Here is a 14768-nt window from a genome sequence, read left to right on the forward strand (position 1 = left end):
GCGCCCTGGCACAGGGGCACAGCTCTGGTTTTATAATGGAGTCCATCCATAGATACCTGGGAGGCTGTCTCCTAGAGGTTATCCCAGAAATTAAACCTGGCACCCCTCTCCTCCTCGCTTCCCTGACTGAATCACCTCCAGACATTCAATTACTTCCCTTTTAAGAATTCCCCTCCCAAAGGGAAAAAAGCATCTGTCTTTCAAAAAGAGAAAAGAGACTGCTATTTCTGCTTAGACATTTGCTGCATTCAGTCCTATTCTTAACACTTCTCAGAGTTGGCATGCTGATTCAGGATCAGTTACTCACCTTTTAGATCATAATGAATGTGATTTATATGGACAGGGGGAGCTGATCCTAGATCAGCTCTACTACTCAGAGACACTTTGGGAATACGGGTCCAGGACTGCATTCAGAGCTGTCAGGAAAGGTAAGGCTGCGACTCTCTCTCTATTCTCTGACGGGGTGGTGGGTTCCTCCCCTAGCCACAAACAGTGCCTCTCATTCGCGGCTGCTGCCAGCCACCCAACCACCTGTCATATACTGTCATGTGGAAAACAGTCCAGAGAGAAAGGGGTGAGAGGGAGCGAGGGACAAGGATGGAGAGATGGTCCGAGACTCGTGAGTTGGAATGAATGTGGAAAAAGAGATGGGACTCAATTAACCTAGCAGCAACCCAGCGGAACTCAAGTGTGTTGCCATGACAAAGCCTCCTGGCCACGTAGTGCTTGCGCTCATTTTATAGTTAACACACTGAGGTGGGTGGGTGGGGCAGGGACGGAGGAGCATCATAGAGAAAAGGCAGTGCTCCTTAGACCCCAATATTGGCGCTGAAAGTTTCATGATGCTGTAAAAGGCAGAGCCAGGGTCTGTTCTGGAACCTGTACTGACACTCCGGAGGGTACCGACTGTTGCCCATAGTTGTGTGTGCAGTTTTTTTGTGTTTGTTTTTAGGTTGCAGGGAGGTGTGGCAAGGTGTGCTTAATTTTAGAACATTTTAGAGGCGTAGCAACATTGATGGCATTTTTAAGCTAATTTCCTGCAATTCCAAAAAAAACTCTCCCATATAGCTGAGTGACATATAGCTGAGTGACATATAGCTGAGTGACATATAGCTGAGTGACATATAGCTGAGTGACATATAGCTGAGTGACATATAGCTGAGTGACATATAGCTGAGTGACATTTTTGCAGTTTTTATATTCCTGCAATTCTATGCATTTTACCATGGCTAATGCTGTGTTCTTTTACTCTAACATAATAACAAAATCAGTAGGCTAAAATCATTTACACTGTTTGGATTGGCCCAATGGTAGAAAAGTCCTGTGTGTGTGTGTGTGTGTCTTCTGTTTGTATTTTATACTCATCTGTTTTTGTCTGTGCTCATGTAGCTGTATGTGCATTTGTACAGTGCCTTGCGAAAGTATTCGGCCCCCTTGAACTTTGCGACCTTTTGCCACATTTCAGGCTTCAAACATAGAGATAAAACTGTATTTTTTTGTGAAGAATCAACAACAAGTGGGACACAATCATGAAGTGGAACGACATTTATTGGATATTTCAAACTTTTTTAACAAATGAAAAACTGAAAAATTGGGCGTGCAAAATTATTCAGCCCCTTTACTTTCAGTGCAGCAAACTCTCTCGAAGTTCCGTGAGGATCTCTGAATGATCCAATGTTGACCTAAATGACTAATGATGATAAATCCACCTGTGTGTAATCAAGTCTCCGTATAAATGCACCTGCACTGTGATAGTCTCAGAGGTCCGTTAAAAACGCAGAGAGCATCATGAAGAACAAGGAACACACCAGGCAGGTCCGAGATACTGTTGTGAAGAAGTTTAAAGCCGGATTTGGATACAAAAAGATTTCCCAAGCTTTAAACATCCCAAGGAGCACTGTGCAAGCGATAATATTGAAATGGAAGGAGTATCAGACCACTGCAAATCTACCAAGACCTGGCCGTCCCTCTAAACTTTCAGCTCATACAAGGAGAAGACTGATCAGAGATGCAGCCAAGAGGCCCATGATCACTCTGGATGAACTGCAGAGATCTACAGCTGAGGTGGGAGACTCTGTCCATAGGACAACAATCAGTCGTATATTGCACAAATCTGGCCTTTATGGAAGAGTGGCAAGAAGAAAGCCATTTCTTAAAGATATCCATAAAAAGTGTCGTTTAAAGTTTGCCACAAGCCACCTGGGAGACACACCAAACATGTGGAAGAAGGTGCTCTGGTCAGATGAAACCAAAATTGAACTTTTTGGCAACAATGCAAAACGTTATGTTTGGCGTAAAAGCAACACAGCTCATCACCTGTCAAACATGTTGGTGGCAGCATCACGGTTTGGGCCTGCTTTTCTTCTGCAGGGACGGGGAAGATGGTTAAAATTGATTGGAAGATGGATGGAGCCAAATACAGGACCATTCTGGAAAAAAACCTGATGGAGTCTGCAAAAGACCTGAGACTGGGATGGAGATTTGTCTTCCAACAAGACAATGATCCAAAACATAAAGCAAAATCTACAATGGAATGGTTCAAAAATAAACATATCCAGGTGTTAGAATGGCCAAGTCAAAGTCCAGACCTGAATCCAATCGAATCTGTGGAAAGAACTGAAAACTGCTGTTCACAAATGCTCTCCATCCAACCTCACTGAGCTCGAGCTGTTTTGCAAGGAGGAATGGGAAAAAATGTCAGTCTCTCGATGTGCAAAACTGATAGAGACATACCCCAAGCGACTTACAGCTGTAATCGCAGCAAAAGGTGGCGCTACAAAGTATTAACTTAAGGGGGCTGGAAAATTTTGCACGCCCAATTTTTCTGTTTTTGATTTGTTAAAAAAGTTTGAAATATCCAATAAATGTCGTTCCACTTCATGATTGTGTCCCACTTGTTGTTGATTCTTCACAAAAAAAATACAGTTTTATATCTTTATGTTTGAAGCCTGAAATGTGGCAAAAGGTCGCAAAGTTCAAGGGGGCCGAATACATTCGCAAGGCACTGTATATCTCCCCTCTCCCTCTCCGCCCTCCTCCCTTTCCCTCCCTCTCCGCCCTCCTCCCTTTCCCTCCCTCTCCGCCCTCCTCCCTTTCTCTCCCTCTCCGCCCTCTCCCTTTCTCTCCCTCTCCGCCCTCCTCCCTTTCCCTCCCTCTCCGCCCTCCTCCCTTTCCCTCCCTCTCCGCCCTCCTCCCTTTCCCTCCCTCTCCGCCCTCCTCCCTTTCCCTCCCTCTCCGCCCTCCTCCCTTTCCCTCCCTCTCTGCCCTCCTCCCTTTCCCTCCATCTCCCCTCTCCCTCAGTCTCCCTCTTAGTGTCGTCCTATTAGAGGGATAATGTGTGGACAATAGATCTCCCCCTGGGTCAGTGGCCTGCCTATCCCAGTCTCCTCTCTCGCTGAGCCCCAGACCTGTTGGTGTGACTGTAGCCTGATAAGTTGCTCGGGGTTGCAGGGAGGACACTGGAACAACGTAGATAATCCTCTCTATTGAACTTTATGGGTCTCATTTCATAATTCTCCCTTTCACTGTGACTCGGGAGGGGAATTATTATTTGTGTGTGTGTGTGTGTGTGTGTAAGGAGACTAGCGCTGGCACCAGCTTAGTCTGCTTCGTTGCTGCTGCTCTCACTCCTTTCAGATAAAACATGCTGCCGTACACTCTTCAGTCTTTGGCTCTCACGTCTGTATCGAAATGTAGTTGAAAGGCGAGCAACACACACACACTATCGCTTAGTAAACTGCAACACAAAGAAACAAGTTCACCCTTTTGCACACGCTCATACTGCCATGCTAACAGTACTGCCCCCGCATGCAATAGGAACCATTGTGGGATAAAATTTGCCTTCAGAGTATTCATTGAACAATGGCCTATTAGTATAATCCCTCCATACAGCTGTCTGTCTTCCCTCTCTTCCCTCCCTCCATCCCTTTGTCTTCACCAGTTAGCAACGTAGGGAAATGAATTCAGTGTCAGCAAAGCCGAATAACTCAATTGAAACGATAGAATGAGGCACAAGTGCCTTTCAGGATGAGGAGAGCGAGAGCGGCACTTACTAGTTAATGGAACAAGGACTCTCCAGTTCATTTGTGTGTTTAGCACTAACTGCCCTTCTATTGGATGCCAGGGCTGCCTGGCTCGTCACTGCTGCTGCTAGAGGAGAGGACAATTCCCCTTCACTCTGAGAAATATGGGGCTTCAACAAAGGACTTCCGTCAAAGTCAAATCGACAGTGTAGAATAAAAAGTTAGGCTAACGACCGTATGTTCCTTGCTTTGCTGCTTAGTCAAAATGCCATCAAAGGTAGATTAGCAGTGTTTTTCACTGTTTCCAAAGTTTCATACGATGTCATAAATCCTCTGATCAAGTGACGTTGTACAGGTGACCTGATGTTGTGTAATGCGTTCTCCTATCATAACTGTCTCCGTTGACTGGTTCACTTTCATCATATCCTCTTTTGAAGGACACTAGCCAGCTTCATTGAATCGAAACCACAAAATTAAGAATCATGGCTTGACTCGAATATCCACATTGTCCTAAACTAAACGATAGGCAATTATTTATAAAATGACCCTCTGGAAATCTGTGTTTAGCTGTTGATATTGGTCACGGCCATTACATTAGTCATTAGCCACAAAGAGAAGCATGTGTAGTTTTCTCTCTCTCTCTCTCTCTCTCTCGCCTCCTCTAAAGGCCCATTAGTACGTCTAACTAGGGTGTGATCATTCCTATTAGTTATTATGATCAGAGCACTGACTTTCTGTCCGCACTACTGACTGCTGCTTTCAGATGCCTTTGCTCTCTTTATTTAGTCTCTCTCGCTCATTCTCTCTGGCAAGTGTCATTCTGATCCCTTTACGCTTTCTTTCGTTCTCTCTCTCTCTCTCTCTCTCTCTCTCTCTCACGCCTCCTCTAAAGGCCCATTAGTACGTCTAACTAGGGTGTGATCATTCCTATTAGTTATTATGATCAGAGCACTGACTTTCTGTCCGCACTACTGACTGACTGCTGCTTTCAGATGCCTTTGCTCTCTTTATTTAGTCTCTCTCTCTCATTCTCTCTGGCAAGTGTCATTTTGATCCCTTTACGCTTTCTTTCGTTCTCTCTCTCTCTCTGTCCCCCTCTCTTTTCTAATGCTGCTCTAAAAGGCTGTGTGTTATCAGTGACGCACAGCCAGGCCCAGGACTCTCTGTTGTGTAAAAGGGGAGAACAATACCAGTTTGAAAAAAAAGAGATCTCTCCAAGGATGGCGTGGTACTTTTAAAACTTTTTAAGCGCTGTCCAAGGTGCTGACATGGCACATTATGCAAGCGCCCCCATCAAAGGTTGCGAAATATCAGTGGGTTTTTATGGAAGCGCTGCTGTCCAATGTTCTAAAGTATCAGTGAAAAGGCTTGGATGCACCAAGGTTGCTATCTGTCATCCATTATTAATATTGTAGATGCACTGTCCAAGGTTCTGAAAAATCGGACCAAAACTGAAGTTGCAGTAGTCAGGCTGCCTAAATGTTAGATGGCTACTGAAGAAGAGCTGTCCAAGGTCCTGAAAAGCAGTTCTGCTGTATGTAGGTTGTCATGGCTGAGAATGTGCTGTCCAAGGCCTCGAAGCTGCAGCAATTGCTCTAGGCCAGGGCTGCCCAACCCTCTTCCTGGAGTCCAACCCTAATATAACACACCTGATTCTACTTATTAGCTGCTCAACAAGACCTTAACTAGCTGAATCAGATCTGCTAAATTAGGGTTGGACTGAAAACCTACAGGACAGTAGATCTCCAGGAAGAGGGTTGGGCAGCCCTACTCTAGGGTGCTGAACCACCGCTCTAGCTGTTTGCTGTCTATGGTGCTGAAAGACCCTCGACTCTCAAATATCCTTTTGTGTCCTTAATGCCCTGGCTTGTTTTCTAGTAGCTGCTGTGTTTTTAAAGTTCCAGGATAAAAACATGTTGTCCTACAAGCTTAATTCCTGAACAGATGGTATCAATGCACTTACGAAAATATGTTTTATCAGTTGGAAATATTATGCGATGGTGGCACTTTTGAGATTAGGCAAATCCCCAAATATAATGTGGGGTGTTATTACTTTAAGTGTAGATATTCAAGTGTGTAATCACCTCATTTTCCTCTAATGGCTAGTATGTAGGTTTATGTTCTAAAGTTATGTCCAAGAGTAAATCTCAACTACAGTGGCTATTACCTCTTTATAAAAAGTTCTACATTCGCTTTATGAGTAGTGCGTGACCCTAGGGATTTCAATGCATAATCAACCCACCCACCCCCAAAAAACTGAATTTGTATCAATTTCCTGCACTCATCTGAGATCATTTCCACACTGTCATGTAGGGCTGCGCGTTATGGGCAAAAAAATCTAGAACTTATGTTTAACATATATTGCTACTGATTTTAGTTGGAATCATGCGTACAGTTGGAATCATGGCAAACCAATATAGATTGTTCTAATTCTACACTTGGAATACAGTGTTTGACATGACGACAAATTAAATTGCCGGGGAGGAGTTATTGTTACAGAGTAGGAACCAAAGTGTTGGTCAGTGTTTCCTAGGGGACCCTATAATAAGCAAAGTGGAAACCGCATCGTAGTCATCAACATTGTTGCATGGTCTGCATTGCCCATGCAGACTGAACACTGGGTGTCTGGTCGAGCAACAACAAATGCACTCCTTGAGTGACGGGGTGGGACTAGGGAGGGAGGGATGGAGAGGTGGAGGGAGAGAGAGGGATGACTCAAGTAGCAGCGTAAACTATACAAATTGACGTTACACATGGCATATCACGTTTAACAAGCCAAACATTCAAATACCATTCTAGAAGGTCAGGTAAAAACCCAAACCGATTGGTGCATCAATACCCATATATTGTATATTAGGGTATACCGCCCAGCCCTAATACTGGTGATGTAATGCATGTAAGACTAGTGACTAGTGACAAGACTAGTGACTAGGCTGAACTACTTTATTGAGGAAAAATGTAGGTTTTATTGTCACATACACCAGACGGGTGCAGTGAAATGTGGTGTTTTACAGGGTCAGCCATAGTAGCACGACGCCTCTGTAGAAAATGAGGGTTAAGTGCCTTGCTCAAGGGCACATCAACAGAGTTTCACCTTGTTAGCTCACTCTGACTGTGATATGGGGTTGTCTCACCTAGCTATCGGAGTAGAGGTGCGTCTGTAAGTCACTCTGGATGCGAGTGTCTGCTTACTGACCGAAATGTCTGATGTATTGAGACCATGAGATGACGAGTGGTGCTTGAGGCAGACTGGCGAAATGTAACGACGTTTGACTTCGAATAACCTAATGCTGTTCTCCCTCCCTCTATCTTTTCTGTTCTTTCTTTCAGTGGTCCTGCTGAACTCAAAAGAAACTCAGGCAGAGCTCGGTTGGACGTCGCACCCCTCCAATGGCGTGAGTGTACCAGCCTGTTGTATACTTTTGAATGTACATGTGACCATGCATATCTGAAAAGGTGTGTGTGTGTGTCTCTGTCAGTGTACATCTACACTACAGCTGGGATGATAAACCAGAAATGATCGACACTGACTTACCGCAGGCATTTTACTGATACCTTTCATTGCGATAAGTAGTCTATACTATCGAAATGTGAAGTTTGCTAACAATAGTAATTGTTAATGGGACAATGGATGGCTACAGCCATCAAACTAGTAGTAGTTGAAAGGACAAGTGTGGTGCACATTTAATGTTCTGAATTTATTGTTTGGGTTTATTGTTATCGCATCAATTTATCACAATATGGCCTAGCTCTTATCGACACGCCCTTTGTGCCACGGAGTAGTCCAGCTAGCTTCTAGCTCGAACTGAGAGCAGGTCCCCTGACCTCAGTGGACATAGTTCCAGGGAGCACTCTGCCCAAACAGACTGTGAGTGGACAGCTGTCCCCACCTCTCTGCCCCTGTCCTCCTCCTCCTTCCCCTCGCTCACCCCTCCCTGAACCAAACAGAGCAGAGCTCGTCACTTCACGCTAATCGATGGCCTAATCCTGGACAGGATGTCACTGCACCCACCGCCAGAGACACACACACACACACACACACACACAGCCACATAAATTGTCCCCTCCGCTATCGATTTGGCTTGTAAAAACCGCACGCTAACTTATGAGTGACTGGAAGATAAATAATACTCGGTGGAGGAACGTTTTTAAGAATCACTGAAGACGAAGTGGTTTTTGAAGTCACTGGCTATCATTTATCTTCCACTCATACGTTTTGTCGCTGAACTATAAGACTGTGAATGATTTATCGTGCTCTTTTTTATGAATCGATGGGGCTTCAAATTTTGAAGTGGAAATGAATGGACTTGTCCAATTCATATACTTCAGCCAGACTGCTGAAGTATGTGAAGCGTACGTTTTCAAGTCATTGCAGTGCAGCAGTCTTTCGTAACTTGTTGTCTGTCAGCAAACCACAAGACCAAGGCTTAGATAAACTACCCCAGTCCAATGTTGCTGCTATAAATCAACTTGTGGAAGCTAGACTTAGTCAATGGATGGATACAGTTCCACTGAAGTCAGCGCGCGCGCGCGCACACACACACACACACACACACACACACACACACACACACACATTCTGAATCATGTTGAGTCTGTCACCATAGACTTAGCAGCACCCAGGACCATACCATTACCAAATTGGCTGGTTTGTCAATGTAAAAGGCAATCTCCATATCCATCCTTAAAATGGTCAATTGGTATAAGTCAGACATAAACATAATATTTCTTTACCGAAACTAATTTAACACTTACTATATTTCCTACAACTCGGTGTGATACACAGGCTATGTATTTGTGTGTGCCGATGAAACCGTGAATGTGCCCAAAATGGTGGGAGGCAGAGTGGTGTGAGGAGCATAGCCCTTCAGCACAGGCACATGTTCCCAAAGCATCTTGCCTCTTATTCATTTGTGATTTATAAGGCAAAACTGATCCTAGATCAGCACTCCTACTATGAGAACCTTAATGAATACATAGCCAGGAGTTTGTGACCCTGTGACCTAACCAGGAACATGTCCTGACTCTTGTGATGTCAATTAAACATTACACAATACAGAAGGGCATTTTTCGATAATATATTTCAACATGTTCAGTTGTTTGGCTAGCTAATGCAGTCCCACTAGGGCGTTTAGCAGAGCTGCAGCGTTGCTCACTCAGCACACACGGTGAGTCGGTTTTACCTGCAGTCCAAAATGATGACGGCCATGTGGGCACGTCTCCTGCAATCTGTTCTTTATTTACCCAGTTAATTCTGGACGTGGCAGCCATTTGCATTTTCCCTCCCCATAGTGTCAGTGGGCAGCTGTGAGCTGCTTTACAGCTCTATAGTCTCTGTGGAGGCCCCCGCCACTGTAGTTTGTCTTTCTCTCTGTTGTCTTGTCTCTCTGTTGTGAGAGAGAGAGGCACGCGCACACACACTGGGGGCTCATTTGCTCCTCAATATCATGTGTGGTTTTGTCTGTGGAGAGTGGAGGCACATTAACACACACTCTGGAGGATCATTTAGTCTTTCTCTTGCTTCACGAGTACAGAACCCTAGTGCCAGTCTCTGCAGGCACAAACCCACACGTGATATTTACCCTCTGTCTGGATGATAATGTCATACAGTTGACCCACAACAACTCCCAATTTGTTGTGGGTCAACTGTAGGACTTCCCAATGTATACACAGTTGAAGACATCTTAGCCAAATACATTTAAACTCAGTTTTTCACAATTCCTGACATTTAATCCTAGTAACAATTCCGTCTTATGTATGTTAGGATCACCACTTTATTTTAAGAATGTGAAATGTCAGAATAATAGTAGAGGGAATTATTTATTTCAGCTTTTATTTATTTCATCACATTCCGAGTGGGTCAGAAGTTTACACACACTCAATTAGTATTTGGTAGCATTGCCTTTAAATTATTTAACTTGGGTCAAACGTTTCAGGTAGCCTTCCACAAGCTTCCCACAATAAGTTTGGTGAATTTTGGCCCGCTCCTCCTGACAGAGCTGGTGTAACTGAGTCAGGTTTGTAGGCTTCCTTGCTCACACACGCTTTTTCAGTTCTGCCCACAAATGTCCTATAGGATTGAGGTCAGGGCTTTGTGATGGCCACTCCAATACCTTGACTTTCTTGTCCTTAAGCCATTTTGCCACAACTTTGGAAGTATGCTTGGCGTCATTGTCCATTTGGAAGACCCATTTGCAACCAAGCTTTAACTTCCTGACTGATGTCTTGAGATCTTCTTTCAATATATCCACATAATATTCTTTCCTCATGATGCCATCTATTTTGTGAAGTACACCAGTCCCTCCTGTAGCAAAGCACCCCCACAACATGATGCTGCCACCCCTGTGCGTCACGGTTGAGATGGTGTTCTTCGGCTTGCAAGCCTCCCCCTTTTTTTCCAAACATAACGATGGTCATTATGGACAAACAGTTCTATTTTTGTTTCATCAGACCAGAGGACATTTCTCCAAAAGGTACGATCTTTGTCCCATGTGCAGTTGCAAACCATAGTCTGGCTTTTTTATGGAGGTTTTGGAGCAGTGGCTTCTTCCTTGCTGAGCGGCCTTTAAGATTATGTCGATATAGGACTCGTTTTACTGTGGATATAGATACTTTTGTACCGGTTTCCTCCAGCATCTTCACAAGGTCCTTTGCTGTTCTGGGATTGATTTTCACTTTTTGCACCAAAGTACGTTCATCTCTAGGAGACAGAACGCATCTCCTTCCTGAGCGGTATGATGGCTGCGTGGTCCCATGGTGTTTATACTTGCGTACTTTGGATTGTACAGATGAACTTGGCACCTTCAGGCATTTGGAAATTGCTCCCAAGGATGAACCAGACTTGTGTAGGGCTTAAAAAAAAAAAAAAAAAAAAAAAAAAGGTCTTGGCTGATTTCTTTTGATTTTCCCATTTTCACTGAGTCAACAGGTACACCTCGAATTGACTCAAATGATGTCAATTAGCCTATCAGAAGCTTCTAAAGCCATCATTTTTTTATTTGACCTTTATTTAACTAGGCAAGTCAGTTAAGAACACATTTTTATTGTCAATGATGGCCTAGGAACAGTGGGTTAACTGCCTGTTAGGGGCAGAACGACAGATTTGTACCTTGTACCTTGCTCGGGGATTTGAACTTGCAACCTTCCGTTACTAGTCCAACGCTCTAACCACTAGGCTACCCTGCCGCCCCTGGAATTTTCCAAAGGCACAGTCAACTTAGTGTATGTAAACTTCTGACCCACTGGAATTGTGATGCAGTGAATTCTAAGTGAAATAGTCTGTAAACAATTGTTGGAAAATATACTTGTATCATGCACAAAGTAGATGTCCTAACCGACTTGCCAACACTATAGTTTGTTAACAAGACATTTGTGGAGTGGTTGAAAAACGAGTTTTAATGACTCCAACATAAGTGTATGTAATCTTCTGACTTCAACTGTATATATGTCTCTGTCGGTCTCTTATTTTCTTTATTTTTTTCTGGCTTCTCAATCCCCTTTTATCCTTTCTCGACAACATTCCGCTGAAAAGGCAGCGCGTGAAATTCAAAAGTATTTTTTTGAAATATATAAATCACACATTAACAAGGCCAATACAGCAAATGAAAGATAAACATCTTCTTAATCTACCCATCGTGTCCGATTTTAAAAATAAATGCTTTACAGGGAAAATCACAACATATAACATAAATCACAATAGGATGTTAGGTCATAGCCAAATCAAAAAAACACACAGCCATTTTCCAGCCAAAGATAGGAGTCACAAAAAGCAGAAATATAGATCAAATTAATCATTAACCTTTGATCTTCATCAGATGACACTCATAGGACATCATGTTACACAATACATGTATGTTTTGTTCGATAATGTGCATATTTATATCCAAAACTCTCAGTTTATATTGGCGTGTTACGTGCAGTAATGTTTTTGATTCCAAAACATCTGGTGATTTTGCAGAAATACTCATAATTAACATTGATAAAAGACACAACTGTTATTCACAGAATTACGGAGACTTCTCCTTAATGCGCCCGCTGTGTCAGATTTCAAAAGAACTTTGCGGAAAAAGCATAATCTGAGAACGGCGCTCAGAGCCCAATCCAGCCAGAGAAATATCCGCCATTTGGGTCAACAGAAGTTAGAAATAACACTCTAAATATTCACTTACCTTTGATGATCTTCCTCAGAAGGCACTCCCAGGACTCCCAGTTTGACAATAAATGACTGATTTGTTCCATAAAGTCCATCATTTATGTCCAAATAGCCACTTGTTGTAAGCGGGTTCAGCCCAGTAATCCATCTTCATGAGGAGCGAGCACTTCGTCCAGACATGAACCCGAAAAGTTCCGTTACAGGTTGTAGAAAACAAGTCAAACGATGTATGGAATCAATCTTTAGGATGTTTTTAACATAAAACATCAATAAGCTTCCAACCGGAGAATTCCTATGTCTGAAGAAAAGCACTGGAACAAGAGCTAACTCTGTCGGGAGCGCGAGCCTGAGACACTCTACCAGACCACTGACTTAAACAGGTATCATGAGCCCCTTCTTTATAGTAGAATCCTCAAACCAGTTTCTAAAGACGGTTGACATCTATTGGAAGCCGTAGGAAGTGCAACTTGACTCCATAGACACTGTGTATTCGGTAGGCCAAGCTTTGAAAAACTACAAACCTCAAATATCCCACATCCTGGTTGAATTTTTCTCAGGTTTTCGCCTGCCATATGAGTTCTGTTATACTCAGACATCATTCAAACAGTTTCAGAAACTTCAGTGTTTTCTATCCAATAATAATAATATGCTAATAATAATTAGCATCTGGGACAGAGTAGGAGGCAGTTCACTCTGGGCACGCTATCCATCCAAAAGTGAAAATGCTGCCCCCTATCCCAAAAAGGTTAACTCTCACCCTCTCTAAATATCTCTCTTCCTCTCTCATCTCTCTATCCCTTTCCTCACCATCTCCCCAGTGGGAGGAGATCAGTGGCGTGGATGAGAAGTACAAGCCCATCAGGACCTACCAGGTGTGTAACGTGATGGAGCCGGCGTTGCAGAACAACTGGCTGCAGACGGGCTGGGTGGCGCGGCGCGGCGGCCAGCGCATCTTCGTGGAGCTGCAGTTCACGCTACGCGACTGCAACAGCATCCCGGGCGTGGCAGGCACCTGCAAGGAGACCTTCAACCTGCTCTACGTGGAGTCGGACAAAGACCTGGGCCGGGTGACCCGCGAGGAACGCTATACCAAGATTGACACCATCGCTGCCGACGAGAGCTTCACGCAGGGCGACCTGGGCGAGAGAAAGATGAAGCTCAACACGGAGGTGCGGGAGATCGGACACCTGAACCGGAAAGGGTTCCACCTGGCGTTCCAGGATGTGGGGGCATGCGTGGCCCTGGTGGCGGTGCGGGTGTACTACAAGCGCTGCCTGGCCACGGTGCAGAACCTGGCTGTGTTTTCTGATACGGTTGCGGAGGCAGCGTTCGCCACACTCGTGGAAGTCAGGGGAGCCTGCGTCAACAACTCTGAGGTTGACACGGACAGCCCTCCCAGGATGCACTGCAGCGCTGAGGGGGAGTGGCTGGTGCCCATCGGGAAGTGCAGCTGTTCAGCGGGTTACGAGGAGGGTCACAGCAGCTGTGAAGGTAAGAAAAAAAGCGGGATGGATGGAAGGAAGGAGTTATGTAAAGTGAGTGAGGGAACGATAGAAGAAAAGAGTGACGGATGTATGGAGGGTGGAAACAAATGCGGGGCTGGGGACTTTGTTTTTGTGGTAATCACCGTGCAGAAATGTTCTGTTTTTGACCTGAACCAGTTCTGTCTGGCTGTTGGAGACATTTCATCGACAACCTGTAATCATGTTTGAGGCAGGCAACATTGTGAAGGGAAGTGGGTGAAACAATTTTATGAATAGGATGAGTCAGGCACTGCACTGTCCTCAGGTAGTCATTGTATTCAACAAGACAGCATTTGTAATATTGATGACTGTAGTGAATTGCTGTGTTAAGGATGTGGCACGTGGGCAGTTCATGGCCAACTAACATACACACACCCTTGGGCCAGTGTTAAGGCAGTGGGCGCTGTGAGTGCTCTGACGCAGGACTAGAGATTCTGGCTCATCCTCACAGCCAGTGGTTCAGACGGTCTTAGCAGAGAGAACGACTGGTGTCTGCCATCAGCTTTCGCAGCCCATCTTGTGTCTTTTTGAAAATGGGCGAGAGAGACTGGGCGAGAGAGAGTGAGACACTGAGAATAAAGTGTTACTGCTTTAATGAGAAGAGTCCCTCAGGGCTGACTTGCTTGGACTTTCCTGTTAGAATATACAGTATGAGTGTGTGTGTGTGAATGTGTGAGCTTAATACCTGTTCCAGGAAGTTATGCATTATTTGTGTGTTTTACAGGGAGTTTTGAGTGAGTAATAGAGGATGTGAGAGAGGCTAACAGAAACCCAGAGAGAGAGGGGCAGAGAGCGAGAGAGGGCGAGAGACAGATCGAGAGAGAGGGGAGATAGCATATTGGTAGAGAGAGCGCTCTAGCCTCATTGGGACTCTAGTGGGAGATTGGCCCTGTCATTGCCCATCAGTGGCAGCCCCAGTGGAGTACTGCTCTATTCAGTGTTAATGGCGTGAATATGCACGGCCAGCACTGCCCAAGCACTCTCGCACTCCCACAGGCCATACAGCACAAGCACTATTGATCAGCCATAACGCTCCACTAAACTGAGGAATTAGGCTCGGAATCCACACAC

At 44.6% G+C, this 14768-nt stretch overlaps 1 protein-coding gene across 1 annotated transcript in view; it reads left to right on the plus strand.

The window, feature by feature from the left end:
* The window catches only part of LOC110496810 (ephrin type-A receptor 7), a 254968-nt gene that overhangs the window by 30335 nt on the left and 209865 nt on the right, over positions 1 to 14768 (plus strand). The window contains exons 2-3 of the mRNA XM_036952654.2: positions 7353 to 7417; positions 12993 to 13665. Of these exons, the coding sequence (XP_036808549.1) occupies positions 7353 to 7417; positions 12993 to 13665 (738 nt within the window). The remainder of the gene's footprint in view (positions 1 to 7352; positions 7418 to 12992; positions 13666 to 14768) is intronic.

The sequence above is a fragment of the Oncorhynchus mykiss genome, chromosome 18 (genome assembly GCF_057628025.1).
Source record: "Oncorhynchus mykiss isolate SJ-2025 chromosome 18, ASM5762802v1, whole genome shotgun sequence".
Taxonomy (NCBI): Eukaryota; Metazoa; Chordata; class Actinopteri; order Salmoniformes; family Salmonidae; genus Oncorhynchus; species Oncorhynchus mykiss.